Source organism: Bathycoccus prasinos (genome assembly GCF_002220235.1).
Source record: "Bathycoccus prasinos genomic : Chromosome_17".
Taxonomy (NCBI): domain Eukaryota; kingdom Viridiplantae; phylum Chlorophyta; class Mamiellophyceae; order Mamiellales; family Bathycoccaceae; genus Bathycoccus; species Bathycoccus prasinos.
Window position 1 is genome coordinate 252,779 of NC_023992.1, and position 26,895 is coordinate 279,673.

Genomic DNA, 26,895 nt, shown 5'->3' on the forward strand with positions numbered 1-26,895 from the left:
TTAAACTGCACAAATTTCACTCTCGCAATTTTACTACTAATCAGTGTTTATTACGACCACGCACACATCATCATTCGCCAAGAAAGAAAGATATATACACACACACAACACGTAATAAACCGCCGCCGTCTTCGCTCTGTATAGAGTTCTTCTTCGAGGAGCGAATGGTCTTTAGCGGCATCATCTTTGATGATACTAAAAGAAAGAAATCTTGGGAAAAAATGAACAAAATCTCGCGCACAAAGAAAGCACTTCATCAGCACGTGTTACCCTTGTTGTTCCAAGACAAAGCGAGCGTTCGACGAAACCACGTGGTGGTGGTGTTTTTGCTGCTCGCGGGTGTGTGTGTCCTCCTCTCGACCACAAAACTCGCCGCTTTGAACAACAACGGTATGAGCGAAGATTTGAACGAGGTGTGCAAGAAAAGTGTACCTTCTTGGAGCGCGAAGGATGCGCTGGATGCGAGCGAAAGTATCGAACGAAAGATTCGAACGAGATTAGCATCAGAGAGCATGAATGCCAACGAAGAGGAAGAAGGATTTACGATTTTGTTGAACACGTTTAAGAGGCGAGATTTGTTGCGACGCTCGTTGCGACACTACGCCAAGTGCAAAGATTCCGGCCGGGCGACGGTGAAAGAGATTCGGGTCGTGTGGTCGGAGCAAGTTTCGGTGCCGTCTGCGCGTGAAGGCGACGACGAGAAGGCGTATTTTTTGGACCGACCGGAGTTTGTGAGGTACGATAAACACGTCGGGTCGACGTCGATTCAAAATAGGTTTGAAAAGATTGACGATTTGAAAACGGAGGCGGTGTTTCACGTGGACGACGACGTTCGGATTCCGTGCGGAAAGTTGCAAAAAGGGTTTCGGGAATGGCAGAGGAATAGGGAAGGTTTAGTCGGGTATTTTGGGCGCATGCACAAGTTAGAAAATAGGAACGGAGGCGTGGATGGTACGTGTAAAATGCGATACGCGTGGAACGATGTCGAGTTGTTTTTCACGAGCGCGAAGAGGTACTCCATCGCGTTGACGAAAGCTGCGTTTTCGCACGCGAAGTATTTAGAATTGTACAGTTCGGAACATTTACCAGACGGGGTGAGAGAGTACATCGACGCGAGGAAAAATTGCGAAGATATCGCGATGCAAATGTTAGTTTCGTCCGTGGTGAGCGAGAAGAATAAGAGAGAAGAAGATGGGAGTTTGAAGAAAAAAAAAGGACGACATCGAGCCGCCGTGACGGTATCTTCCGGTTGGATGCATTACGTTGCCGGTAAAATAGACTCCGTGTTTGTCGATGGCATTTCGAGTGGGCAAGGTCACCACGACGAACGGTCCGGGTGCGTGACGGATTTCTCGAGGATGTTTGGTGGAGGCTCGCCTTTAGACGTGTAAAAGATTTCGTACCAAAAGTAGAACAAAAACCACAGAGGATAGGTACTACCATAAACGACCCAAACAAGATTTCGATTCGTTTTTAATATTTATATTTCGAAGCCCAAATATACACACAGGTAGGTCCTACTAACTAGGCATTACTACTGGTTATCATCTGGTGTTTAGCAGTTCAGGTGTTCATTGCGTCACTTTTGGTCAGCGTTTATCAAATTTTTAGTAGCGTCCCTCGGCGAGCGTTTTCAACGTAAACGCGTCCGCTGCGACTAACTTGAAGCACCGCTTGTGCAACTTGAGAACGTTTCCTACGAACATATCTTCAGTGCTGTACGCCTTACCAGTCTGGCTATCGCGAATTTTGCCTCTTTCGAGGAATTTCCCACCGTTTCCACCGTTCTTCTCGGGAGGTTCAAATACCGAGGCCGTGTCATCCTCGAGGAAAAACGAGAGCACAAAGTTACGCTTAAAATCGTTCGCGGAGGCATCGGAGGTTCCGTCGCCGCCGTTAGGGACGATAATGGACGATGATGAAAGAGATGAGCACGGCGGATCGATATTCTTCCCGTCTCCATCATCTTCTTTGCCGCGAACAATCCTCGCTTCAAATCGCAACACGCACCCGCCCTTCTCAAACGCCTTGCGATAATCCTTCTTCGGCGGCTTTGGATTCAACGCCAAACAGTTTTGCAACGTATCTTCTTCGCTTCCAATGGCTAAACCCTCGTGTCGAGGCACTTCTTTCTTCTTCTTGGGTGTTTCCGGTTTCGAAACGTCGATGTTTGCGATCGCGTTCTCCCCGTGGATTTTCAAATACCACGCCTCCGTGGATCGGTCGCAACCGTAAATGAACATGTCTCGACCGTAGACGTTGACGGTTTGACCGACGACAATCTCGTTTGCAACGATGTGAGGGATTCGTTCGCTGCTACCAATCGAGCACACGGAAAAGTCTAACGGTTTCGCAGATGGTGTTGGTGTCGGTATCGTCTGTTCTCTTTCTGTTTTCTTCTCTCTTTCTGATGTTGATGATATTTTCGGAAGTTTTCCTCGTCTCAAAAGCGCGCGTCCGCCTTTCTCGATAACTTCCACCGTATCGTCCGCGAGAAAATAGTGCACGCAAAACATTCGCTTCTCGTCATCAGTCGCGTCTTCTCTCTCGTCTTTCTCTCCTTTCCATGTGGCGTAAAACCGTAAAACCTCCCCGTCGTGTTCGAGAAATTTCTTTCTGGTGTCCGGACCCAACGCCGAGCTCGGTCGCCCGAGCTTCGCCTCGGTAAATCGAGCCATATCGTCCAACCTCGCGTTCGGTGGCCCTTTCGCGCGCTTAAAAGCGAGCGAGTTATTGACGCCGCTTTCAAAATCATCTTTGGAGTCGCGCGAAGAAGTACTTTCGTGTTCGTTCGTTTCGTTTGGCGGCATACTCATTTCTTCGCCCTCTTCGTAAAACTGGCGAGTAAATCCGTCGCACGCGTAGACCGAAAACGCGCGCCCGCACACGGTAATCGTGTTCCCAACTTTCAACATCTCCAAGACTACTCTTTTCACCTCTGCGGCAGTATCTCCACCACCTATTTCGTTGCTTTTAACCACCAAAGCTTCTCTCAACTGCTCGCTAAAAACCTCCTCGCACTTCGTCCTCTTCAAATACAACCCTTGCTGCAACCCAGAATTTTCCTGTTTCGGCTCCGTCGCGTCAATCGTGAGATCCTCCGCGTACACTCTAAAAACCACTCTCCGTTCGCGAGACGTCTCCGTCGCGCTATCGTGCACAATCTCCGTATATTTCGCGAAAAATCGAAGCACGATGCGATCTAACGCCACGTACGCCGGAACGAAAGAACATGTCGCCTTCTCCTTATTTTCAACCAAAATTTCTTCTGTTTCGTTTTGTTGGTGCGGCGAAATCATCTTTTGTTTCGAAGACGTCGCGTCGTCGGTTAATATCGCGTACCCGTTCACGAATCGAAGCGTTTGCGAACGCGGTTTCATCATCCTCCCGTCCTGTTTTGAAAAGATTAAATCGTTAGTGACATTTTCCTCCGGTCAAACAAACGAACAGTTTCCCCTAAGGAGGAGGAAAGAAAAAAAACTCTAAAATACTACTTTACCTGTTGACTCCACGTCGTCGCACCCATCGAAGTCATTCCGGGCATGTTCGGCAGAGACATCATCGCGCTTTCGTTCTCGAGTGGTGGTAGGGAAAAGGCGCGAGATGTGTCTCGCGTAAACTCTCTCTCGCGCGCGCGCTAAACAAAAGGTGGTTTTTATGTGGTGAGTGCGTATTTTTAGCTCCTTTTCCGAGAGAAGAAAAGAAGTTACATGTGGGAAAAAAGAAATTCAAAAACTTCACTTTCTCGGCACACGAGCGAACATCACGTTTAAATGCGAAGTACTTCGCGCCATCGAATCGTCTCCAAAGAATCAGAAGAAGATAAACGACGCTCGAAGATGCAGACCGATCCGTCTTCGTTTCGATCGTTTTCCAGTCAAATGCATTCTTTAACAACCGGCCCCGGCGTTCAAAGAGGCGTCGATTCCATTTCGTTGAAGCAAAAACTGCTCGGTCCGTGCTTACTTCTCGTCGGAACGATATCGCTCGCCGTGTTTACTCTCCTCGAGTTAAACGTCATAGATTTACACGAAAAAGACGCAGAGAGAGGGACGAAAGCGGCGACGTTCGTTGTGGGGGTTTTGAGCTTCTTACCCGGGCTGTACGCGACGACGGTGTTGGTGCAAGTTGGGAGAGGGAAAGATGGGTGGAGTTACGAGATGTTGAGAGATACGTAGTAGAAAGCGCATCTCGAGAGAGAGAGAGAGAGATTAAGACCAAGGAGGTTTCTGCGAGAGAGAAGAGAACATTTTAGAAGCTTTTAGTAGTACACAGAGAGAGAGAGAGTAGTTTTAGCGTTGAATAGTATACGTGATGATAATGCGTAAAGAATACGACTCAACCGACGAGTTCGGCAAAGTGAGCGAATTTCAACAGGCCTCGACTATCGTACGCGCGCGTCCAAAGTAAAGTTTTTCCTCCTCCGTCAATTTCGACGGCGGCGGCGAAGCACGTCGTCGTCGTCGCGGCTTCTTCTTCTGTCTTACCGGTGTTCTTCGCGTGATGTTTTAGAGAAGAGGAAACGTAGACGACGTCTTCGCCGCACGGAAGCGCAATCGGGTTGCCGTTTTCGAAGAGGAGGAGCGACTCGCTCGATATGGCCGCGAGAGAGGGAGAGTTCGGCGAAACGTTCGTGAATTTGGTGGCGGCGGTGTCCTCATCTTTCTCTAACACGAACGCGCGTTCGCGGAGGATGGACTTTTTCGCAAAATTTGACCATTTTTTCTTCTCCCCGCCTAATACTCCTCCTTCTCCGCCGTCGCCGCGCGGCGCGCACACGCCTTTCCTTTCGCTCCAAATAGCGCACCCAACTGTACCTGTGGTCTTTTTCACGTGATACTCGACTCTGACGCGTTTCATCGCGTCCCATTGTAATCCGAATCTCACAGAACTTTCGTTCTCGTGCGTCGGGAACCAAGTCATTCCAAAATCCTCTTCTTCTTCTTTTGACTCATCGTCACTACCGCTACTCTTACCCTTACTACTACTACTACTACTACTACTACTACTACCTAACGTCTTCGGCCCAGCCGTAAAACTCCCCGTCTCGTCCACCGTCCTCAAAGCCTCAAACGCTCCGCCGCTCGAGAGGAAATACTTCCGATCCTCCGCGTATCGCGTCCGCTCGTTCCACTCGGACCCTCCGCACGACCCCATCGACGCTTCTTCTCCAACCTCTGGAAACGATCGTTTCGTTTCAATCTCGAACAATCCCTTGACCACCCCGCATGTCACTCGCGCGTTCGCCTCGAACACTTTATCCGCAAACGGCATGCTCGATATTGGGACCACCCCTACGCCGTGGACGTATCGCAACGGCACGTCGACTCCTTTCCAAAAAACACGAGAGTCATCATCTGTCTCTGGGGATAATACGTATTCCCGCACGACTGCGCCAAAATCGCCGGAAAATTGCGTTTGGAACGCATCGAAAACCGACGACACAGACGAGGATGCGACGGCAACTTTTCCCCTACAAAGAAGTGGTTTATGAAAAGGAGCGCAAAGAATACCACCACTCTTTCGACGCTTTTTCGAAGAAAACGAAAGTGGGTGAGCTTTTGCGAGCATCGAAATCGTCGTCGTCGTCATCGCTTTGGTGGTCGTGTGATGCGATACGACGCGTGATGATGCGCGCAAAAGAGAGAGTGGTTTTTGTGGTGATTTTCAAGCTCGATTTTTAGGTGAAAAATGTACCACAACGTCATGCGTTGTACGCGAATACTAATATATAATATAAGAGATGTACCCACAGATCACCTTCTCTCTCTCTCTTTCTCTCTCTCTGTGTGTGTGTGTTGTGTGTAATATATGCGCGCGCACACGCGCATATGTGTGCGTTTTTTTTTTGCGCGACGATTCAGACGACGCGTAGGACAAAATCTATCATCCGCCCAACTCGGCGACTCTCCTCCGCAAACTCTCGTTCTCTTCCCGGAGCGAGCGAATGACATCGTCTTGCTGTCGAGAGAAAAGGACCATTTTTTCGCACATTTGCTCGATTTCTGATGCGCCAATGCCGCCGGAGCTTCTTTGAGAAGAAGAAGCCGCGACGTTGTGTTCTTCCTCGACGATGAATCGGCCTTTTTTGGTGACTTTTCGTTGAGGCTGCTGAGGTTGTTGCTGTTCTTGTTGTTGCGCCGGCGTGTCGTCGGATATGGTAAACCGTCCTTTCTGTTCAATCTTGGCGCTTTGCGTGCTCGCGCCGGAATCGGAACCCGCGCCGCTGTTTTCTTCTTCGATGATTTTGAACCGCGACCCTTTCTTTTGTAAAGAACTCTTCGCCGAAGGGTCGCCGCCGCCGACTTCGTTATCGATCGCCGCAGCTTCCGCTTTCAGTTCGTCCAAGTTGAAGTTCCACATGCTCACGCCGTGCTTATACGCCGCTTGACTCTCCGCTTCCTCTTGTTCCGCGGTTTTCCCGATATCTTCGCCTTTCCGTTTCGCCTCTCTCCGTTTCGCGTCTCTTTCCAACAACTGTTTCGTTCGTTCGCCTAAACTCGGAATATCTTTTAACAACGTCTTGACGATGTAATCTGACTTTTTGGCTTCTTTCAAAAACCTGTGTTCCAGTAACTTCTCCGCGGACGGTCTTTTGCTCGGATCTTTTTGCAAACACAAACCGACGAATTCTTTCAACGCTCTCGAGAACGTTTTCTTCGGCCCGCCGCCGACGCCGCCAGCGCCGGATTGCGCCGACGACTCCAACGTCGGTGGTGGGTTTTGCAACGTCATCAACAAAACTTTCATCGGTGGATACTTTGCAAACGGCGCGTGCCCGTGACACAATTCCAACACGGTAATCCCCAAGCTCCATATGTCGGCGTGAAAGTCGTACCCGGAAACTTGTTCCATCACTTCCGGCGCCATCCAACACGGCGTCCCGACGAACGTTTGGTGCGAACGAGGTCTCCCTCCACTCCCCCAGGAACTCGCAGAGACGCCAAAATCGGCTAATTTCACGTCCCCGTTCGCGTCGACTAATATGTTCCCCGCTTTCACGTCTCGGTGGATGTTCCCGTTGCGATGGAAATAATCCAACGCCTTTAACGTTCCTTTCAAGATGGTCGCCACGGTCGTTTCGTCTAAACCAATCGACTCACTCGTCGACGCGACCGATTCGTTAGTGCTGGTGTTGTTCCCTTCTCCTCTCTCTTCATCCTCCTCTCGCGTCAAGTGTTTCCACTTCATCAGATTCAACACCGACCCGCCCTCTAAATACGGCATCACCACCCACAGGCTCGACTTCTCGATAAACGAGCAATAATACCTGACCAAGTTCGGGTGCGAGAGCATGCTCATCGTCTGCGCTTCTCGTCTGATTTCCTCCAAATAGTTTTGGTCTTGGTCCTCTAAATCGAGGACTTTAATCGCGACTTGTTCGTTTTGTTTTGAAGGGATGGTGGCTTTCCAGACGACCCCGGAAACGCCTCGACCGATTTCATCGGTTATTTGGTACTCTTTCGCGGATGTTGGGTACGGTTGTTTATTGCTGCTCTCGTGAGTAGTGGTCGTCGCGAGAGCAGTCTCACCGGTACCAAAACCACTCTCTTCGTTGGTGTTCGTCATCTCTTATTCGTAGTATGATGGAGAAGTTTCGGGGGAAATTTCTTCCGTAAAAAGAAATCTTAATTTTGACTTCGAGAACGCTTGTGACTTCGAAGGACTTCGAACAACAACGCTGAACTTCAAAAAAACGAGTGAAAAGTCATAAAATACGACCACACCTTTCTGCGAGACTTTCGTAGTAGTCGCGCTGGAAGAAGTTCTTCTTCGCGTCATCAAAAGGCGCACTTTTTATCCATAAAAAGTACACGCGTCGGAAGGTGGTGGCACGCGTACAGCACGCAAAGCGCGAAGGTCGCGCGCTCGAGCTTTGTGGGCGCCGGAAAGTCTCCCGTCGTCTCTCTCCGTGTGTGGTTGCGTTGCCCTTTAAAAAAACGATTTCTTGCCACAAAATTTTCCCCCTCGCACTCGTAAAAGATATCACGCATGTCTTTTCGCTCGAGTTGGTGTTCCTTCTGCTTTTCGACGCCTCCTCCTGTTCTTCTTCTTCGTCCGAAAAGTCAAAGATCTTCTTCGAATCGTTCTTCTTTGAGAGGTGGTGGTCGTTCTTTTCTTTCGTCCGCTGCTTCTTCGTCTGGAAACGCGCAAAACAATTCGGGCGACGATGATGCCGACGGAGATGATTTTGAGGATGATTCCGTGAAAAGAAGAAGTGAAACAAACGAGAAAAAAGGAAACGCTTTTATTAAAGAAGAGACAGAGGAGACGAACGAAGTTCTAAACTCGTTCGAGGAGAGACTGGAACTGGCGATTGAAGAAGCGCGAGAGATTTTGACCGAAGCGACGAAGCGAGCGCGAGACGAGACGAGACGAGAGTTGTTGGAAACATTCAGCGAAACTTTTTATACCACCACTACTACTACTACTACTACCAAAGCGACGAAAACAGAGAAGTTTTTTAAGGGAAGAAAAGAGAACGATGAAAACAAAATCACCGACGAGAACCGCGCTTTGAACATCGCTCGAACGCAATCGTTCTTAGAAATCAAATTCAAAATGCGAGACTTTGAAGCCGCGCGGGTGGCGAAGAATTTGGCGCTGTCGAAATCGGTGTACGAAGACTGCGACGATTTGATGGTTCAAGTGGACAGATTGGAGAAAGCGTTGCCGGATGTAAACGTGGGGAAGTTGTTACAGAACGACGCGTCGATCGTGTCTTCCGTGAATGTCGCCAAAGCGGTGCAGAATATGATGACTTTGTACGAGCTTGGATTCAAACGCGAACGCGTGCCGTTGATGCTGGAGGAGTGTCCGAGACTTTTATTGGACGAGACGGACTTGTCCGCGAGAGACAGGATACGACTCGTCACGGAGAGAATCCAATCGATTTTCCCGGATGAAACCGACGAGGGGTGTTTATACGCCATCGGCGAAGAGCCGAACTTGTTGTGGGCGCTGGCAGATTTAGAGATTTTCAATCGAGAGGCGAGAGTGGATATCGCCGAGTTGCCCATGAGCGTCCAAGGTAAGTCGCTTATATTATAAGTATACATCGTCTTTGCTTTTTTGCTTCCGTTTTATTCGTCTTTTGAGTTTTTCTTTTGTTCGTATACACATTATAATATATACTGATATATATTCCTTTTCAACAACATCGTAGAGATGGTCGTCTACGCCACGCGAAGATTCAAATAACGTAAAGACGTCTCTCTTTCATTCACAAAAACACTCAGAAATGATCACGTTCGCGACTGGAAGAGAGAACGAGTAGTTAGAACGCAGTAGAGTTAAATAGTTAAGAATAATAGGAACAATATCAATCAATTCTAGCAGAAAAAGCCAAAGCCTTTGACGACGACTCGTTCACCGACGACTGAAGATAGAGACGAAGACGTTCCCATCGAAATCAACGCGGCTATCGTCGCCGCCCAAACGCTCAAGATAACAAACACGTCTTTCTTCGTGTCTCGCTTTGGCCGACCGTAAAAATCAATCACTTCGCCTCCAGGCGTCATTATGGTCGTCGTCACATCTGGTAAATTCGTATTTGTCTCGTATTCGTCCTCGTTATGACTACTGTTCTTATCCATCATCTTGCTCGGAAATTGAAACATTGCGGGCGTCGCCGGAACGCCAACCATCATCTGTTCCGGGAACACGCGAAAGTTCACCTCTTCTTCTTCTTCTCCTTCATTTTCTTCTCTTGTTGTTCTTTCTACGTTATTATTAGTATTGATTGCAACCTTATTCTCGCCGCAATAACTCTCGTTACTCATCGCAGTATCCACCGAAAAATCTTCCTCCACGGGCGGCATCGTCATCGCCTCCGGGGCCTCGTTCCTCAAACTCGCGTCTTTCAACGCGTCCCGATACCTCCCAACTTTACTCTCCAACTTCTTCCTCGCCTGTTCATTCTTCACCAGCCTCTGCTTATACATCAGAACCTTTGCCGTTTGTTCTCGTAAACTTCGCTCCAAAACATCCGTCGTCTCCTTCGCTTGCATCAACTCTTTCTCGCTCGCGTTGTTCGCCTTGGCGGCAATCTTCAGCGCTCGCGTCTTTTCATTCAACGCTTTCAACAACCACGCCTCGTTCTCCTGGGATAACTTTTGTTCCTTATCTTTCTGTTCTAACATCTGCGCTTCCGTTTGTTCCGCGTTTTGGCTGATCATTTTCAACTCTTTCCGGAACGAGTCTCGCTCGCGCCGAAAACGTAAAGGCGTTTGTAACACCGGTGGTGACGGTAACAAGAGAGGTGATTTTAATTCACCAACAGATTTATTATTCCTTTGTTTCGGAGGATTGTTCTTCTTCTCTTTCAAGAGTGCAATTTCCGCTCTCGCTTGCGCTAACTCGTGTTCCATGCGTTCCATCTTCGACGATGCTTTCATCAGTTTTACATCCTCCTCGTCCACGTTTATTCCTCCGCTTTTATTCTTCATTTTCCCTTGGAACGCCATGTGCAAAAACGCCGCCCCGAACGCTCTGTGCATCTTATTTTCTTTATCATTCTCGTCGTCGTTAGTCTCGTTATCCGAGATGGAACGTTCGGATAAAGGCGTTCGCGCTGCTTTTTCGAACTGCAAGGTCTTCCGGGCCGGGGTGACCGTCATGACGCCGGTGTTTTGCATGTTTCTGAAGCGAATTTGTGGAGAGTTTTCGTTCGTTCCCCTACTGCTGCTGCGCTTTATGTTTTGCGAGAAAAGCGTTTCGAACGAGTTCTAAAACGTAACGAGGTTCTCTTAATCTTAAACCGTCCCTGGACGAGACCTCGTACAAACGCGCGAGTGTTACGGGTGTAGGATTGTACGCGCACGAACGGACGAGACGTCTGAAAAGAACAACCCCGGGTTCACTCTGAAACGCTTCTCGCGCGCAACTCCTTTGATCACACATGTGGGTACCAGATTGACTGCGAAAAGCTTTCTGGTGTCTCGCGAGGAGTGGTGTGAATACTGCGCATCACGAGTGGATTTTCAACGCACCGGATGATTCGTGCGCGCGTGTTTTTATGTGCGCGTTTAGTATTGCCCGCGCGCGTGTAGTGCATTGCCCGCGCGTATTGCACTCGAACGAGTAGAATTTCAAGAATATCTCCATTACTCCATGCGCGAATCATCGTTGAAAGCACCGTCTTTGTCTTTGTCGAGAAAAGAAACCGCCTTTACCACCGAATTAAGAGCAACGAAAAGAAACAGACGCGCGGTGCGCAGCATGCGGAAACCAACGACATTAACAGCGTCGTCATCAAAGAAGAAGAGCGATACGAGTGCGTTTAAAACCGTCGCCTCGAAAACGGTTTCCCGCTGGGAGGTATTCGGAATCGATGACGACGCCAACGAAACGAGCACGAGTGAAACGGCGATGAAATCGTCGATGCGCATCGCGGACGTGCTCGTGCGCGCGTTTCCCGAGCGATTTCCGACGAAAACAGCCGCCAAAAAAGCGATCCGAAGAGGCGAAGTGACGGTGAACGAAGCGAAAGCAGATGTTGAATTCGAAGTGTTGAAAGAATGGTTTGAAAGCAACGAAGAAGGAGAGGAAGAAGGAACAACGATCACGATTGAAATTCAGGCGAGAATGAACGCGAATTTTGGCGCGGGTGATGCTGCTTCTTCTTCTCGCTTATTATCGCGCGAGGATATGCCGAAGGAGATTCGAGAGGGCGATAACGCGACGACGGTGGCGTACGAAGACGAGGAGTGCGTGATCGTGAGGAAATCGTTTGGGATTCCAACTTTGAAGACAAAGATGAGTGGTAACGCTGCGAGGAGTAAGAATAGCAATAATGATAATAATAATAATAATAGTAGTAGTAATAGCGAATTAGAGGGTTGGAGTTTAGATCGAGTGTTGCCGTATATCGCCGCGCCGGCGGTCAACGTAGAGGGCGCGCTGCATCGTCCGAGACCGGTCCACAGGTTAGACAGTTTGACGGGAGGGTTAGTTGTGTGCGCGAAAACACGTCGAGCGTTGAAAGTGCTCTCCGAAGCTTTCCGAGATCGCACGGCGAGGAAGCGGTACAGAGCGGTGTTGATAGAGTATACGAACGCACACGGAGGTCTCGGAAAGAGAAAAATAAACGAGAAGCGTGGGACGATTACGAGCAACGATATGGGACCAAAGAGAAATCAATACGCGGAAACCGAGTTTACAATTTGTGACGAGACCGGGGAAGACGACGAGAATACCGTCACGAAGGTTTTGATCGATTTCCACCCGAAAACCGGGCGGACGCACCAACTGCGAAAGCACGCCGAGAAGGAACTGAACATGCCAATTTTAGGCGACGATAGATACGGAGGTAAAGCGCACTGCGATAACGCGAAAAACTATCGACCGAAGTTGCATCTCTTCGCGGCAGAGATTACGTTACCACCAGAAGCCGTGCCTTGGCGCAACGACGCAGGAGGAGGAGGAGGAGGAGGAGGAGGAGAAGCTTTAAACGTGCGAGTATCGGAACCGGCGTTTTTCAGAAAGTCAATGGACGCCACCGACGTTTGGAACGCGAGTACATTTGTTGCTACAGACTAACGAACTAATGCTTCTATTTCTATTCTATTGCAATGCTATCATCAGATATGATGATGAACTTAATCACCCGCTGCACGTCTTCCCAGTCGTCAATCGAAGCGATTCCAAAATCGACCACGCTTCCTCTTTCTTCCTCTCGTCGTTCGCTTGCGCAAACGCGCTAATCGTTTGCATCTGATTAAACTTCCTCCCGTTCTCGCCATCCTTACATCCAACCACAATCCCAACGACTCTGTTCCCGCTCAACTCAATAGCGTACATTCCACTCCCTTCTAACTCTTTCGCCGCCCGTTTATTACTTTCGCCGCTCGAGTTTTTGTCCTCGTCTGCGTTTTTATACCGTCCTTTCATCTTCTCCCCGAACTCATCCACATTCGCGAACATGCTTTGTAACCCGTAATTCCCCATCGTACCGGTCGGTTCGCTCCGAATCGTCGCGATAATATTCCCGGATTCGTCTTTAATTGTTTGTGTTGATGTCGACACCCCTTTTGATTCTTCCGCGGTGTACTTTTCGTCCAACTCTATCGAGTATCCGTCGCTAACTAATCTCTTCTTTGCAGAAGACAAAGAAGATGCAAAAACTGCATCGGTTTCGGAGAAAAAACCACCGAAAAGCATCATCATCCCCATCGTCTGTCTCCTGTTTTTCAAGGTTTTGTTGTTGGTTTTAACAAACCCCGCAGATGACGACGACGACGACGAGAGCGCAAACATGTGAATGATGGATAAAAAACAGACCTCACAAAAAATGATGAATTTTTTTCTCGTTTTCCTGACCTTTACCTTTTTTGTTGTCACGGGACAGGCGAAATGTCTCGATAAGTGTCAGTTCATCCCATCTTTCGAATGGAGAGAACAGTGCAACACGTGTCTGGAGATTCCGTGGTGCGCGCGTTTATGCGTTCTTTTTCTCTCTCGCTATGCATGCGCGCGCGCAAAGTGTTTGTCTCTGTTTTTTTTTATTCTCTCGTTTTATCCAAAACTTATGTTTTGCCTGCCATGCCTGCGTATTTTTTCTCTCAAAAAAAACAGTTTCAGGTGGTGTTCTTTTACGGCGTACATAGACGAAGGCATAGAACGAGGATGCGCATTGTATTGCGAAGGGTACGTCAATCCGCGCGGGTACGAGCAAAAGCAGTTCGTAAGATATGGTTCGGGATTTGTCCCGATACGGTACGATGTGAATCCTGGGTATCTCGCGCACGGCTGATGTGTCCAATAGTAATAACGGAATGCATATTTGTACAAGTTTTCTAATCTACTAATCTACTACGTTTAAACCTATTGCGGCTACTATATTGCTGCTAAGTCTTGATATTTCTGTCGTCAAACTCGCTTTGGCCATCGTTCGTCGCGCCCGTCAAATTTCGCACCCGTCTCGAAGAGAACAACGATCCTCGCATGCGTTGCAAGAAGGATTGCGAGGAACGTTGGACATCAATATTCACACTCTTTCCAGAGGATGATGATGTCATTGACTTTTTCTTTCGCGGAGAAGCGGCGCTATCACTACCATTCGCCGCTTCCGGGTGATTGAACGATTTCGTCGCAATCGCGGATTGCGACCTTTGCATGAGTTTGCCAAACATCGAGATGGAAGGCGACGAAGGAATGTCACCCGTCTTTATTGTTTTCCTTGTACTCTGCTCTTTTTGTAGCTTTCCGTCGAACGAAGACCGCGCGGGTGTGCCGGTGTTGCTTTCGTACTCTTCTCCGGCGTAGCGCGCGCGTAAGGCGGCTAACCCGGCTAAATCGATTTTCTGAGCGCCGAATCCCAAGCCTTCCACGGTGTTGTCCGAACTCTTCTTTGTTGAAGGCGAAGGAGGTGGCAGAGGCGCTTTCATTGGGTGCTTCAAGGGCGAAATAGGCGCCGCCGCGGCGGCTTTCTCTTTCATCAACGACAGTTGACTGGTTGGGACGTGTGTCGAGTATACACCACCGCCACCCGCGTTGTGCGTGCTTCCTGAAATACCCGCAATCGCGATTGAAGCCGATCGACCGGCGGCGATTGAGGCCAACTCGCGAACGTAGTTTTCTTCATTTTCTAACGATTCATCCGAAGTACTCCACGGGTCATCTTCGCTTCCAACGCTTTGCTTCTTCTTATTCTTGGTATCATTTTCTGCTTCCTCTTCTTCGACGATTTCTTCAATCTCGTGACTCGTCGACCCGACGGCATTATTATTGATTTCGTTTGCAATTTTTATCTGTTCTTTGAGAATCTTAATCACGGCGCCGTTGCCATCTGATGTCGTATCACCAACGCTCGTCGTCCCTTTCTCACCCTCGTTCGGAATAGTCTTTCGCGAAGGGGCGGTGGCAGTCGTTTCACCTTCTTCTTTCTCCGCTTTTGTCGATTTTACCGTCGTCTTCGCGTCGGTCGATGTCGGCGATATCGGCGCGCTACTACCGCCGAGTCTCACCATCGTCCTCGAAACTAACCACTCGTGCTCTAACAACTCTTCCGCCGTCGCTCTTTTCTCCGGATCTACTTCCAAACACCTCGCGATAAAATCCTTCGCCTTGTCGCTGACAAAACTCGGAATCTTTGAATACGAACCTTTCAAAATCCTCTCGTACGTGTCTTCTCTGTTCGGACTGTTCGGCCCCGCAAACGGAGGAATACCAACCAATAATTCGTACGTCAAAACACCAATCGCCCAATTATCTACCGCCGCGCCGTAACCACTTTCGTTCCTTTGTTGCAACTCTTCGCGCCTCTCGCGATTGCACGCCACCACTTCCGGCGCCATGTAATCCGTCGTGCCTAATCTCGCCAACGGCTTGTGCACGTTCAAATCGCACGCGAAACCAAAATCCGTCAATTTTGCCGTGTGTCTCGCGTACGCTCGATTGTTCTGCATCGTCGTCGTTTCTCTCGCCTGTAAACCCCCATTCATCACCATCGTCGACCCGGCTTCGGCGACGAGAATATTTTCCGGTTTAATGTCTCGATGCACGACGCCTCTTTGATGCAAATACACCACCGCGTTCACCAGCGGCTTGATAACCTCTCTCGCCGCTCTCGTTTCCGAAAACCTCCCAAACGTCGTCGCGTTCAGCGCGTGAAACACATCACCTCTCTGCGCAAACTCGTGAATCAAATAGATATCCCCGGTGTGGTCGTCCAAAAACGCTCCGTAAAACGGCGCTATGCTCGCGTGTTGCATCTGCGAATGAATCGCAATCTCTCTCGCGATTTGCTCCATCGAGTGTGGCTGCAATCGTTCCTTCACGTACCTCTTCAACGCCATATCCATCCCTAACCGCTTATACTTCGCGTGATACACCGCCGAATACCTCCCCCCGCCGACTCTCTTAAACAGAGCGAAATCAACCAAAGCGAACTGCCACCCGAAAGATATTCTCTTCAAGACAACCAACGGGTCCGTTTCCGCGCTCAAAGGAGGTAAATTCGCCTCCAAATCTTCCTCGTCCGACGTCGACCCCGTCATCCCGTCTTCTTCTTCTTCTTCTTCTTCTGAATAACACATCATCCTATTCTCTGTTTCTTCGTCTTCGTCTTCTTCTTTTTCCGCCAACGAGATTTGTTCCAATTTCGTCGCCGTTATCGCCGGCGCGATGCTTTTCCCAAACGAGGTCTCGCAGCTCGACGACGACGACCCACCGGGAGGCGATAAAGTCGAGGACAATATCGCGCCCTTTTTCGTCCCATTCTCGTCCACAGGTCGTGAACTACTCTCCAAAGGAGCCGACGAGAACATTGAAAAGAAATCAAATTCGAAGCGTCAGACTTGTGTGGCAGCTGCCGAGAGATTTTATTCCAAATGCAAAGAAAAGGAATATTTTCAGAAAAAAAAAAGGGCGAAAATACTACCAAACAATACGCTCGGCGCTTCATCGAATCATCCGCATCGAATTGAACGGTGAGGTCTTTTTTCTATTCGCGTGCCTTTGCAGACGCAGATGTGTCGAGTACTCTTTTAACCAACGGTATGCTTTGGGTATACTCGACATTTTACAAGCGCTATTTTCTAACCCCGACTGCTCGAAAGAAGGACGTAGTGGTAGTATTTTTTAAGCGCGCGTTCTCCAAAACGCTCTTTGTTTCTCTCTCTCTCGTTCTCTCTCGTTCTCTCTCTCTTTCGACGACGACTCTCTCTCTTCAATCAATCGTCCCACGCGGACGTCTCTTCTTTGAAAAGCTTTTTGGAATCTTCGTCTTTGGCGAAACCGCCTTCGATTTCTTCTTTCGGAAACTCGATATGTTTCGCCTCGCGGTCGGCTTCGAGTTTGCCTCTGTGCGAGAGCGCTTCGCGGTAGGATGATTCTTTTTCTTCGTCTTTCTCTTTCTCTTTTGATTCTTCTTCTTTTTCTTTTACTCTCTGGTCGTCTGAAGCGAGTTCGGTCGCGCGTTCCTCCTCTTCCTCCTCTTCCTTTTCCGCGACGTCTTCTTCGGTTCGTAAAAATTCGAACCTCACTAACTTGTGGACGTATCCGGCGCTTACCACAGCCGTCGAACGAATCGCCGCGAGAACGTCGTCGAACGACTCATCTTTACACTCAAACCACCCGGAATTCCATTTCCAAGGATCCAAAATTGTCGTCGCTTGCGTTTCCGGCACTTTCTCGTGAATTTGCGTCGCCGTCACTCGCGTCAGCAGGTCTCCTTCCTTAACCTTGCCAAACGCTCGAGACGTTCTCTCGACTTTAGATACCATGCACGCAAATCGTGCGCCTTTCACTTCTTTGAATTCAATGCCGATATCTCTCGATGGAAGTTCGATTTCAAACAACAAACATTGCGTTGTTTTTGGACCGGACTTTGCGGTTTCAAACGGCGGTAAAGACATCCTTTCCTTCTCCGTCTCCTTGCCTTCGCGGTTGGTATACGCACTTTTCTCTGACCCTCCTGGAAGCCCCGGCGTCGGCGCGGAAGAAGATCTGTTGCTCTTTTTTTTCGTTCGCAAAACGTCTCGCCTCGTCGTCACGTGATCTCGTCGTTTGATTCTTTTGTGCGGTACCACCATCGCGTATGTTGCGGGGGTGCGCGAGAGAGAACAGAAGGAAATTGTCAACATCCTTGACATTACGTGTCCGTTATCGAATGATTGCTCTCTGATGAATGACGATGAATGAATGAACGACGCGCAAAAATATATTATATTTGTCGAATGTGAAATGGGCAACGTGCGCTCGTATTTTTTGCTCTCGTTTCAAGATACAAAATTTTACGAGCACAACAAGAAAAAAAAAAGACGTTTACCAGTTTGACTAATAATAATGGGGAAGAATCTCTCCGGCGCGCAGAAGAGGAAGAAGAAGAGGGAGAAGGAAGAGGCTGTCGAACGAGCGAGAGCGAATATGGAGCGGCTGAAGCTTGGACCGACGAAGTTGTGGACCGGGTTGGTGTTGCATCATAAGGATGTTTTTGTCTCGCATGTGATTCCGAAATTGAATGGGACAGATCGGTGTTTCTTTAAGAAGGTGAATGGAGAGAGTTTGGATGTGCTTAAGTATGCCGGGGTAAACGATCTGAAAAGATGGTCTATTGACGAATGTTCATCCATTTCGACGTTGGAATGGGTGTGGAATAACATGGCTTGGGGAGAGAAAAGTCAAAGTGGAAGAGTGATGGATCAAGCCTTGTTTTGCGCGGGAGTTGCTGCAACGAACAAACTCGAGTTGCTCAAGTGGGCGAGAGAAGTGAAACATTGCGAGTGGAATGCAATGACGATTGTTGCGGCAGCACTTAAAGGTAATCTCGAGATGCTGAAGTACTGTTTCTCTAATGGTTGCCCGTGTGAAGAAAAAGAGGCGTGCACTCAAGCTGCTGCAGGAGGACACCTCGACTGTCTTCGATTTCTTGTCGACAAAGTGCAACCTTCGCGAGGTACGGAAATGCAAGCGGCAGGAGAAGCAGCATGCGGTGGTCACGTGGAGATCTTGAAATATTTCGTCGAAGAAAGAAAGATGATAGAGGAGGTGGGAAAGTTCACCCTCGTGTCAGGCGCTGCAAAGTATGGCCAAATCGACTGCCTCAAATACTTAATCGAAGAGGCGAAAGTACCTCCTCATGCCTGGCATGTCGCTCACGCTCGGTATTACGAGCACCCCGATTGCGTAAACTACTTGCTCGAAAAAGGCTCTCCAGAACCAACGGACGAAGATTACGCAAGATTTGTCAGACGAGTACAATCAAAGTCCGGGCAACAGAGCGGCGACTGATGAGAGCATAGATTGATCGATTGATAGACAGATTGACACATACAAAGACTCAAAGTTACACTTAAAATTTTTCACTTCTAAAACACACACACAGACAACGTGATGAAATGAAGCACAACAACAACGAGAACAAGCAGTCCAGAATCGCTCGGTTGGACTCTCGACTGACGACGACGAAGACAAAGAATATCGGCGAGAAGATGAGCAAGAAACGAGCCGCCCCGCGAGAAGAAGAAGAAGAACAACAAGGACGGGGAAACATTGCGCAAAAGTCGGCGGCAAAAACATCATCAAAACTAACGAACGAAGACGAGACCTCGTGGGTGTACTCGTCTTCTCCGTTTGCAGAGGAGGAGGGAAAAAACAACAAGAACAACAGCGGGAGGATGGAAGAATCTTTGGATATAATTCGAGACTTGTTCGAACGAAACGAGAGAGACATCGGGCGAACGGAAGTTTTGATGAAAACGAAACTTCCGGAGAAGAAGATGTTGATGCTCGAATCAAGCAGTAATAACAATACTAATAACAGGTTCAGAGAGGACAGAGAGGGCGACTTGCACCGGAAGGAGGAACGACGAAGGCGGTTCGCGAACGCGGAGAGCGCGGAGTATTCTGGGAGGGGATGGAAGAAGATGGTGCGAGCGAAAATGGGCGGCGATGGTCTTTTTGGTAATGGGAAAGAGAAGACGAACGCGTTGACGTGGGAATCTTTGAGGAGAGTAAGGAAATTGTGGAGAGAATACGCCGCGAAGGAGTTGGAAGAGAGGAGGAAGGAGAAGAAGGCGAAGAAAACGACGACGATGGATGAACACGTGGATGGGATATCGATGCGAGACGGTAAGGAAAAAGACGCGTGGGAACTTTTCGGGGCGGTTGTTTTAGTCACGAAACACCGAAAAGCAAGCTTGGTCGGCGAATCTGGCGTGGTCGTTCGAGAGACGAAGACGAACGTGCACGTGTTGAGGAAAACGACGACGGACGCGTCTTCGCTCGTCGTTATTCCGAAAACGTCCGGCGCCGAGTTGACCATAAGCGTAAGCGCGGCTGCCGAATCAAACGAAGAGAGGGACGTTTGCATTAGTTTTTAGCACTAGAACCGTGTAGTTGAATTTAGTTTTTAGCACTAGAGCCATGTACCAGTTGAATGCACTATTACAACACCACGCCCCGGCGACTTCTCGGCGTCGTCGCAGTTCTATTCTTCTCGTTGCTATCGATACTATCACTATTACTACTACTACTACTACTACTACTACTCAAGTTCCCGCTGCTCCGAATTGGAACTAAGTCGTAATACGTCAGCATACCATAGCTGGCAATCAAAACTCCACCAAAAATGGCTGGGCTTGGTACGTGCGCGAACAAAATAAACGACAACGTCGGCGTGAGGAACATGGCGCAGGCGGTGGCGAACACTTTCGCGATGGCGTCTACATTTTTTATAATGTGCGAGACTAATAAACCACCGAATGCCAGATTGGCAACCACGCACATCGATATGAAAGAGTGTCCAGAAAACACAGTCATAGGCCACGCATACACCGCTTCATTGCCGCTAGAATCGTCGTTGTCATCGTCCCATCCGCCAAACTTCCTAAAATCCAAATACGTCAATCTCGCGCTATTAAACAACAACCCGAACGCGTACATCTGCAGATTTTGCCAATGAATCGAATCGTTTATGTTCTTTTTAAATACAAACTCGACGTATACGCCTCCCAAAGCGCTCAAAATTGCGTCTCCAATCCCTAAAAAATACCCAAACGCGCTAAATCTTTGAAACAACATCCACTTCCCGCCCGTCTTCTCGCTCTTGCCGACTTGCGTCGTACACGCGCCGACCGTGACCAAGATCAAACCAATCCACTTCTTATACGTCCATCCAGCGCTTGTGCTCTTCAAAAAGATCCTGGTTAATACCCCAGTGATGACAATCTTCAGGTTTCCTAAAACCAGAAACGTCGTCGGATCTAATAACACTAAAGCCGGAAACGACACCGCTTGGTGCAACAAGAAAATCAAGCTCGGAATCGGATACAACATGACTGTTTTCACTTGCGTGGTCATCACCACCTTAGTACTCGCACTCTCCGACGATGACGACAACGACGACGATGCCATCAAACGCATCTCCCTTTTCAACAAAACAAAACTTATCGATAACTTCAACCCTTCCGCGAGTAACGGTACCGTCGCGACGTTGTAACTGTACTTTTCTTTTCCCCGGAGAGACGCCGTCGTGAGCAAACCGTGCGCGGAAGTCACGAACGCGAGCAAAGCGGACGCGATGAAATTTTTGGTAAAAGTGAAATTTCGATGAACATGAGCAGCAATCGCGGTGTTCTTGTTCTTGCCGCCGTCGAATTCTCGCTCGGAAACGCCGCCGCGAAAGGTGTTTTTCGCCACCATGTTGGATTTGTTTTGAAGCATTGCGACAGAAAAAAACGCACACAAACACATCGAACACGGAGCGACAGAGAGAGACAGAGAGACGGAGAGATGCCGCTCGACCTCTCCCCCTCCTCCTCCGACGACGAGCGAACACTAGGCGGCGAAAATGCGACCACGACGAGCAGCATCGCGCAACTCAGAGCTCGGTTGGAATTGGAAAAAGAGAGGAAACGAGAACGGAGTGGATTGGACGCTCACGACGGAGAACGACGAGAAGAACAACAGCAGCAAAAACAAAGGCACGAGGAAGAGCGAGTGATGCTGAAAGGTGTGATTGGTTCGTTATCGGAGGAGAACGCGCGGTTGATGGAGGAGATGAAGACGATGATGGCTTCTGCGTCCTCGAGTGGTGGTGGTGGTGGAAATGCAACGAACAGGAGCGAAAACGAAAACGAACGAGGAAAACAAATACTCCTTTTAGAGAAGCGCGCGAAAGAATTCCAACGCCAAAAAGAGCTCGCGGAAAGAGCGCGAGGCGAAGATTCCACGCGCTTATCGCAAAAACTCATGGACGCGGAGACTATCAAAAATCGATTTCAATCGCAACTCCGCGAGTGTCGCGAAGCGCTCGAAACGAAAGAGAAAGAGTTGAAGCGCTTGCGGGAACATTTGTTGGACGTGGAAGAGGCGGAGGATAGAGACGAGATGTCGATCGAAGAACGGGTGGAAGAGGAGAAGAGAAGAGTGGAAGAGAAGTTCGAGAAGGAAGTGGAGCGACTTTCGATGCAACTGATGGAGAAAGAAGACGGATTGAATAGGAAAATAAAAGAGGTTGAAAATTTAAATCGAGCGTTGGGAAGTTTTTACGCCGATCAGGAACAGATGGACGGGAGGACGAACGAAGCGAAAGAGGCGAGGCAGAAATTAAGAGAGACGAGTGGTAAGTTGAGAGAGACCATGGAGCTTTTGGAGAAGAAAACGATGGAGATGGAAGAGTTGGAAAGGAAACGAGGGAGAGCCGAAGAAAAGTTTAAAGACGCTTCGAGAAAGTGCGCCGAGGCAACCGCGCAGTCCACAAAGTTGAGAGTCGCTTTGACGCAAGCGATTAAAAAAATCGCGCGGCTGTCCTCATCATCTGCTGGTTGTGATGATGGCGAGAACGAAGTGTTCATCGACAAGTCGGTCATCACGAAGCTTTTGGTGACGTATTTCGAACGCAACTTTTCCGAAGAGGTGCTCGAATTGATGTCGAGACTGTTAAACATGGAAGACTCGCAACGAGAAGCGATCGTTTTAGGCGCAAGACGAGCAACTGGAGTGATATCTAAAGTCGCGAGGGCACCGTTAGGAATCGCCAGAGGCGTCGGGAAAGCTTTTGGAGCGATATCCGGGGTTGGATTGAGGGTTGTAGGCGCCACGGGAGAGAACGCAGAAGTTCCAGTGGCGGATTTGTTCATAGATTTTTTGTTGAAAGAAGCCGAGGAAGAGCTCAATAACAATGACGCCTCTACAGCCGAAGAAGAAGAGAAGGAAAATAGCACCCCGTTACCGAAAAGTCCCTCGTCGGAGAGAGGAGGAATATTTAGCGCCGTCGACGTGGAATAATTTTTTTATGTACCAAAGGTAGTCGCAATAAACAGTATATGTTCTTGTATTTCATAAAGTCTAAATTCCTGTTGCTTTTCACCATGAAACTAATTAACTAACTAATTCCTTTAGTATCCATTCTATAAAGTCATCATTGCCTGCCTTTCCGTTGAAATGTATTGTCACGGCACTGTCTCGGGCAACATCCGCCCACCGTTTAATAATCAACGATGATTTTCCAGGGCCAACATTTGAGTTGTCGTATGGATACGCCGTTCTAAACATGGTCTGCGACACATCAAGCATACACTCAAAGTCGGAATGTACAGCGGACATATAACAGAGTTCATGAAAGACATGTTGGTCTCCCCCCCACCAATTTTGTCCAGAAGAATAAAGGGCATTCGCAGAACGAAGCATATGTATGACGGCATCAATTGTGCCCATGTACACACCACTGTTCAACCAAGACACAACTTCTTTGGAACCAGAAACCATGTGTGTGGCTGAAGACGCGTATCTTTTTCGTTGAACATCACAAGCAGTGGTGTTAGGGTAACAGTTGGATTCTGCATTGAACAACACAACTTGTGACCGATTCCATTTATTATCATGCACCAACTCTTCCCATCGTTCGCGCGCCGTTTCTGGTTTCTGAAAGAACAATACATCGAATGCGTCGTGGAAAAGAACCAAATCGCGAAGTTCGAGCGAGGTTTGTTTTTCTAAATACTCCAATGTATTTTTTATCTTACAATGAAAAACACCGTACTTACATCCCGATGCTGGCAGTGTAGTGCTCACGCGGTCCCAACCCCTCCTCGTCTATTATTAACTTAACTTAATGTGTGCGATTTTTTCCATGGAAACATAAGTTTTTCTAAACGCAAAGAACCAGGGCTCAAGTTCTCCATTTTCTGTAACAGATCTATGCATTCGCACATTTCTTTGTTCCCTTTTCCCAACTAACCATGTATTTGAAACGGAGCAAACCTCAAAAAGTCCACCATCACTTTCGTCACCTTCCTGTCTACAGTTCTTTTGGTTCTCAGTTATATATTGAGAGTCTTTCTCTTGCATGGCCCAAAGAAACTCTTCGTTAACAACAGCGCCATGTTTCTGAAATAGTTTATGCCACCAAACTCTTGGACGAAGTAACGTGTGTTCAGCCTCACCTTTCGGAGCTCCATTGTTTTTCAGAGAAATAGACAGAAAAAGATGCCTGCGTGAAACCCGAACCAACTCTTTTACCACCGCATCTGCTTCTGCCGGGTCGATATGTTCAAGGACGTCAGAGCTCATGACTAAATCGAACGAGTTATCTTCGTAGGGCAAGTTCGTCAAGATTCCTGCTTCTACGTAATTTTTTGATAACAAATCTGGACACTCTTTCTCCAAAGCTGCACGAGACAACTCGATCCCATACGCATTTTTACCATACTGCCGCATCAAGCGGGTTAAAGCACCATTCCCCGTGCCTGCATCTAAAATTGTATGAAACTTCAACTTCGCTATCACATCTGTAGCAAAGCGACACCCCCAGCACGACTGGGCCGGGTAACCGCCACTCGTCCACGTTTTATCGTATACAGCTTGATACGTCGTTGATCTGTAAGTATATCCTGGCTTTCGCGCTGGTGGATCGAACGTGTCTTGTTTCCCCAAATATCTCTCGTCATTATAGTGTTCAATGTAGTGTCCAAATGTCGCAAGTGTGGTGTTCAAATCCGAGACAGGAGCTCGGGAGCAGCTCGCGGTGTTCTTTCTTTTCACACCGTGAAAGACCAACAGTGCACCTAAGAAGAAAGATACCACACCGACAAACAAGCGAGACTTCAAAATCCGCATCGACATACTCTTCAAAGTTTTTATGGACGTGTGCTCTTTGCAAGAAATTAATAGTCTAGGGAATGGAGTATTCGTATTCATCGGTTTTGCGACGAGAAAAAATCGAAAAAATTTACGTTCGAGCTCGTAGAAATTCGACGCGCTTTCTCTCTCTTCTCTCTCTCTTTTGCTCGATACACAAACACAAAGACAGACAGACGGGCGGATTGAACGGCGGCTGTTACTCATCATCATCATAAAACACAAACGACGATGGATGCCGCGTTCGGTCGTCGTCGCGCGTCTTCTTCTGCTTCCGCGCGACAACAACAACAACAATCGACTTTTCTCATCACAAACACTTTCAACTGATTAAAACTGAAAACATGATCACCACCTCGTTCGCGAACAACAGAGGAAGAGCGGTCGTTTTACTTTTTATCGCCGGCGCGACGCTGTTCGCGTTTGGCGCGCTCTTCGAGCGGTATTTTGTCGCTTCTTCTTCTCCTCCTTCCCAGAGGTGGAGAAAGAGCGAATCTCAACAACACCATTCGAGGAGAAGCGAGGACGTCGAAGCGGACCTTTCCTTCGCCGACGGCGGAGAGAGAAGAAGCGAAGTCGATTATGATGACGATAAAGAAGAAGTCTCTGGACGATCTCTTTTTCCTCCTCCTTCTCCTCTGAAACGCGCGGTAGCGTCGAGCGAAAGCAGAGGCAGATGTTCGATATACTTGTGCGTGCAAACGAAAGATAAGAACAAGTTCTCGTTCAGCGCGGACCAGTTGCAAATGGCGATTGAAAAAGAAGCGAATCGTGCCTCCGCGTTGGTGCGCGTAAACGTAGGCGACGCGTTGAAGTACACGATGAAAAGGTGCGTTTTGCATCCGCACAACGAGTTTGAAATCCCGCGACACAAACGAGGGGAGTACGATACGAGTAGCAGTAAGATGGAAGATTTGAAGACGGCGATGCACAGAGGAATACCTCTGTTCCCGATTGTCGCGCATCCGCTAATTTGGAACGTCACCGACGGCGTTGGGGTCGGACACGATCATAAAGTGCCGTCGTTACCGGAAAACTATCTAGTGTCGATGAGAGATTTAGAAAAAACAGAGAAAATAGATGAGAAGTACAGAGAGAAAATAGAATCGCTGATGAACGCGGCCAAGTATTGGATCGACGAAGCGCACGCGCTGTACGAAGACAGAGGAGGGGCAGTTGAAAGCAACGAAGAAGTAAAAAAGGTTTGGGCGATATGGTCGGGATTAAACGGATTTAATTACGCGTATAGATTAGTCGCCGCAAAGTTGGGCGTCGGTGTGGTGTCTTTCGAAAACGCTCCGTTTTGGCGACTGATTGTCGATACGACTACCGGCGTGGCGAGCAGTCAAGGCTCGGAAAAGTCATATTATTGGAAGTATAAAGATTTGGTGGATGAAAATGCAGCCGTCCGAGAAGCTCTCGACTACAAGGAGAAAATGTACGGCACCAAAGGGTTTGAAAAGAATAAAGAAAAGTGGGATATGCATGTGTCTCCATCGACGAATTTACCGTCTGAAATCAGCGCTCGCCCGAAGCACCGGCCGCTGGTGGTTTTCCTCGGGCACGTGTACTCTGACACGAGCGTCACGTACATGATCGAAAGCGGTTTCAACGACCAAGTCGACGTCATCATCAACACCGCGTTTTGGTGCGTCAAAAATAACGTCGATTTTGTCGTCAAAATGCACCCGGCGGAGAAGAGAGTGTTCAAACGAAGATCTCCGACGGAGACGAAACTCGTAAACGATCCTCGTTGGCACGCGATACAAATCGCAAAAAGAAATACGCTCCTAAGCGTCGACGGTACCAACCGTTTGAACACGTACAAACTCGTCGACGCCGCGGACGTCGTCGTCACTGTCGTGAGCTCTTCCGGACTAGAATCTGTAATCATGGGCAAGCAAGTCATCCTGACCGGCGCCGCGTTCTACGGCAAACTCGGCTTCACGCGAGACGCGTCCAACCCGACCGAGTTAAAATCGCACTTATACTTTGCTCTGCGCGAGCGGCTGTTGTCGCCGTCGCCGCCATCATCATCATCCTCATCACGCTCGACGAGGAAAGTCGCGCTCTCTCCTTCGATGTATAAAAAAGCATCCACATTTTTTTACGTCCTTCGACACTACGCCACGGTGGGCAGAGATGACGTCGATGAGATCGCGAGGAGGATCGTTCGCGCGTGCGTTCCCGCTTTATGATGATTTAATATAGATAATATATTTAATATAGATAACATATAGAGTTGTACATTGTAGATGCGCGTTTATGGTGTATGTGTGAGAGACTCGAATGATGTTCGATAGTCACAGAGTG

At 48.5% G+C, this 26,895-nt stretch overlaps 18 protein-coding genes across 18 annotated transcripts; 8 read left to right on the forward strand and 10 right to left on the reverse strand.

Annotated features, from left to right (window-relative positions):
• Positions 1-221: 221 nt before the first annotated feature.
• Bathy17g01230 (predicted protein) lies at positions 222-1,391 on the forward strand (the record flags this gene model as incomplete). The annotated part of the gene is made up of 1 exon (XM_007508401.1): positions 222-1,391. One exon carries the CDS (start codon positions 222-224, stop codon positions 1,389-1,391), a length of 1,170 nt encoding a protein of 389 aa, XP_007508463.1.
• Positions 1,392-1,607: 216 nt separating this feature from the next.
• Positions 1,608-3,383, reverse strand: Bathy17g01240 (hypothetical protein; the record flags this gene model as incomplete). Its single annotated transcript, XM_007508343.1, has 1 exon — positions 1,608-3,383. One exon carries the CDS (start codon positions 3,381-3,383, stop codon positions 1,608-1,610), a length of 1,776 nt encoding a protein of 591 aa, XP_007508405.1.
• Positions 3,384-3,881: 498 nt separating this feature from the next.
• On the forward strand, positions 3,882-4,178 carry Bathy17g01250 (unknown protein; the record flags this gene model as incomplete). Its single annotated transcript, XM_007508370.1, has 1 exon — positions 3,882-4,178. One exon carries the CDS (start codon positions 3,882-3,884, stop codon positions 4,176-4,178), a length of 297 nt encoding a protein of 98 aa, XP_007508432.1.
• A 160-nt stretch (positions 4,179-4,338) lies between these two features.
• Positions 4,339-5,592, reverse strand: Bathy17g01260 (predicted protein; the record flags this gene model as incomplete). Its single annotated transcript, XM_007508345.1, has 1 exon — positions 4,339-5,592. One exon carries the CDS (start codon positions 5,590-5,592, stop codon positions 4,339-4,341), a length of 1,254 nt encoding a protein of 417 aa, XP_007508407.1.
• Positions 5,593-5,886: 294 nt separating this feature from the next.
• Positions 5,887-7,569, reverse strand: Bathy17g01270 (predicted protein; the record flags this gene model as incomplete). The annotated part of the gene is made up of 1 exon (XM_007508310.1): positions 5,887-7,569. One exon carries the CDS (start codon positions 7,567-7,569, stop codon positions 5,887-5,889), a length of 1,683 nt encoding a protein of 560 aa, XP_007508372.1.
• A 423-nt stretch (positions 7,570-7,992) lies between these two features.
• Positions 7,993-9,051, forward strand: Bathy17g01280 (predicted protein; the record flags this gene model as incomplete). Its single annotated transcript, XM_007508202.1, has 1 exon — positions 7,993-9,051. The coding sequence occupies one exon, from the start codon at positions 7,993-7,995 to the stop codon at positions 9,049-9,051; it is 1,059 nt and encodes a 352-aa protein (XP_007508264.1).
• Positions 9,052-9,332: 281 nt separating this feature from the next.
• Bathy17g01290 (unknown protein) lies at positions 9,333-10,637 on the reverse strand (the record flags this gene model as incomplete). Its single annotated transcript, XM_007508334.1, has 1 exon — positions 9,333-10,637. One exon carries the CDS (start codon positions 10,635-10,637, stop codon positions 9,333-9,335), a length of 1,305 nt encoding a protein of 434 aa, XP_007508396.1.
• A 257-nt stretch (positions 10,638-10,894) lies between these two features.
• Positions 10,895-11,125, reverse strand: Bathy17g01300 (unknown protein; the record flags this gene model as incomplete). The annotated part of the gene is made up of 1 exon (XM_007508276.1): positions 10,895-11,125. One exon carries the CDS (start codon positions 11,123-11,125, stop codon positions 10,895-10,897), a length of 231 nt encoding a protein of 76 aa, XP_007508338.1.
• A 95-nt stretch (positions 11,126-11,220) lies between these two features.
• On the forward strand, positions 11,221-12,540 carry Bathy17g01310 (predicted protein; the record flags this gene model as incomplete). Its single annotated transcript, XM_007508387.1, has 1 exon — positions 11,221-12,540. One exon carries the CDS (start codon positions 11,221-11,223, stop codon positions 12,538-12,540), a length of 1,320 nt encoding a protein of 439 aa, XP_007508449.1.
• Positions 12,541-12,603: 63 nt separating this feature from the next.
• Positions 12,604-13,173, reverse strand: Bathy17g01320 (unknown protein; the record flags this gene model as incomplete). Its single annotated transcript, XM_007508307.1, has 1 exon — positions 12,604-13,173. The coding sequence occupies one exon, from the start codon at positions 13,171-13,173 to the stop codon at positions 12,604-12,606; it is 570 nt and encodes a 189-aa protein (XP_007508369.1).
• Positions 13,174-13,847: 674 nt separating this feature from the next.
• On the reverse strand, positions 13,848-16,268 carry Bathy17g01330 (predicted protein; the record flags this gene model as incomplete). Its single annotated transcript, XM_007508247.1, has 1 exon — positions 13,848-16,268. The coding sequence occupies one exon, from the start codon at positions 16,266-16,268 to the stop codon at positions 13,848-13,850; it is 2,421 nt and encodes an 806-aa protein (XP_007508309.1).
• A 405-nt stretch (positions 16,269-16,673) lies between these two features.
• Bathy17g01340 (unknown protein) lies at positions 16,674-17,534 on the reverse strand (the record flags this gene model as incomplete). Its single annotated transcript, XM_007508367.1, has 1 exon — positions 16,674-17,534. One exon carries the CDS (start codon positions 17,532-17,534, stop codon positions 16,674-16,676), a length of 861 nt encoding a protein of 286 aa, XP_007508429.1.
• Positions 17,535-17,787: 253 nt separating this feature from the next.
• Positions 17,788-18,732, forward strand: Bathy17g01350 (the record flags this gene model as incomplete). The annotated part of the gene is made up of 1 exon (XM_007508305.1): positions 17,788-18,732. The coding sequence occupies one exon, from the start codon at positions 17,788-17,790 to the stop codon at positions 18,730-18,732; it is 945 nt and encodes a 314-aa protein (XP_007508367.1).
• Positions 18,733-18,839: 107 nt separating this feature from the next.
• Bathy17g01360 (unknown protein) lies at positions 18,840-19,823 on the forward strand (the record flags this gene model as incomplete). Its single annotated transcript, XM_007508275.1, has 1 exon — positions 18,840-19,823. One exon carries the CDS (start codon positions 18,840-18,842, stop codon positions 19,821-19,823), a length of 984 nt encoding a protein of 327 aa, XP_007508337.1.
• Positions 19,824-19,887: 64 nt separating this feature from the next.
• On the reverse strand, positions 19,888-21,144 carry Bathy17g01370 (predicted protein; the record flags this gene model as incomplete). Its single annotated transcript, XM_007508193.1, has 1 exon — positions 19,888-21,144. The coding sequence occupies one exon, from the start codon at positions 21,142-21,144 to the stop codon at positions 19,888-19,890; it is 1,257 nt and encodes a 418-aa protein (XP_007508255.1).
• A 90-nt stretch (positions 21,145-21,234) lies between these two features.
• On the forward strand, positions 21,235-22,731 carry Bathy17g01380 (predicted protein; the record flags this gene model as incomplete). The annotated part of the gene is made up of 1 exon (XM_007508191.1): positions 21,235-22,731. The coding sequence occupies one exon, from the start codon at positions 21,235-21,237 to the stop codon at positions 22,729-22,731; it is 1,497 nt and encodes a 498-aa protein (XP_007508253.1).
• A 93-nt stretch (positions 22,732-22,824) lies between these two features.
• On the reverse strand, positions 22,825-24,567 carry Bathy17g01390 (hypothetical protein CHLNCDRAFT_51550; the record flags this gene model as incomplete). Its single annotated transcript, XM_007508333.1, has 2 exons — positions 22,825-23,498; positions 23,550-24,567. The coding sequence occupies 2 exons, from the start codon at positions 24,565-24,567 to the stop codon at positions 22,825-22,827; spliced, it is 1,692 nt and encodes a 563-aa protein (XP_007508395.1).
• A 359-nt stretch (positions 24,568-24,926) lies between these two features.
• Positions 24,927-26,780, forward strand: Bathy17g01400 (unknown protein; the record flags this gene model as incomplete). The annotated part of the gene is made up of 1 exon (XM_007508351.1): positions 24,927-26,780. The coding sequence occupies one exon, from the start codon at positions 24,927-24,929 to the stop codon at positions 26,778-26,780; it is 1,854 nt and encodes a 617-aa protein (XP_007508413.1).
• Between the last annotated feature and the right edge of the window lie 115 nt (positions 26,781-26,895).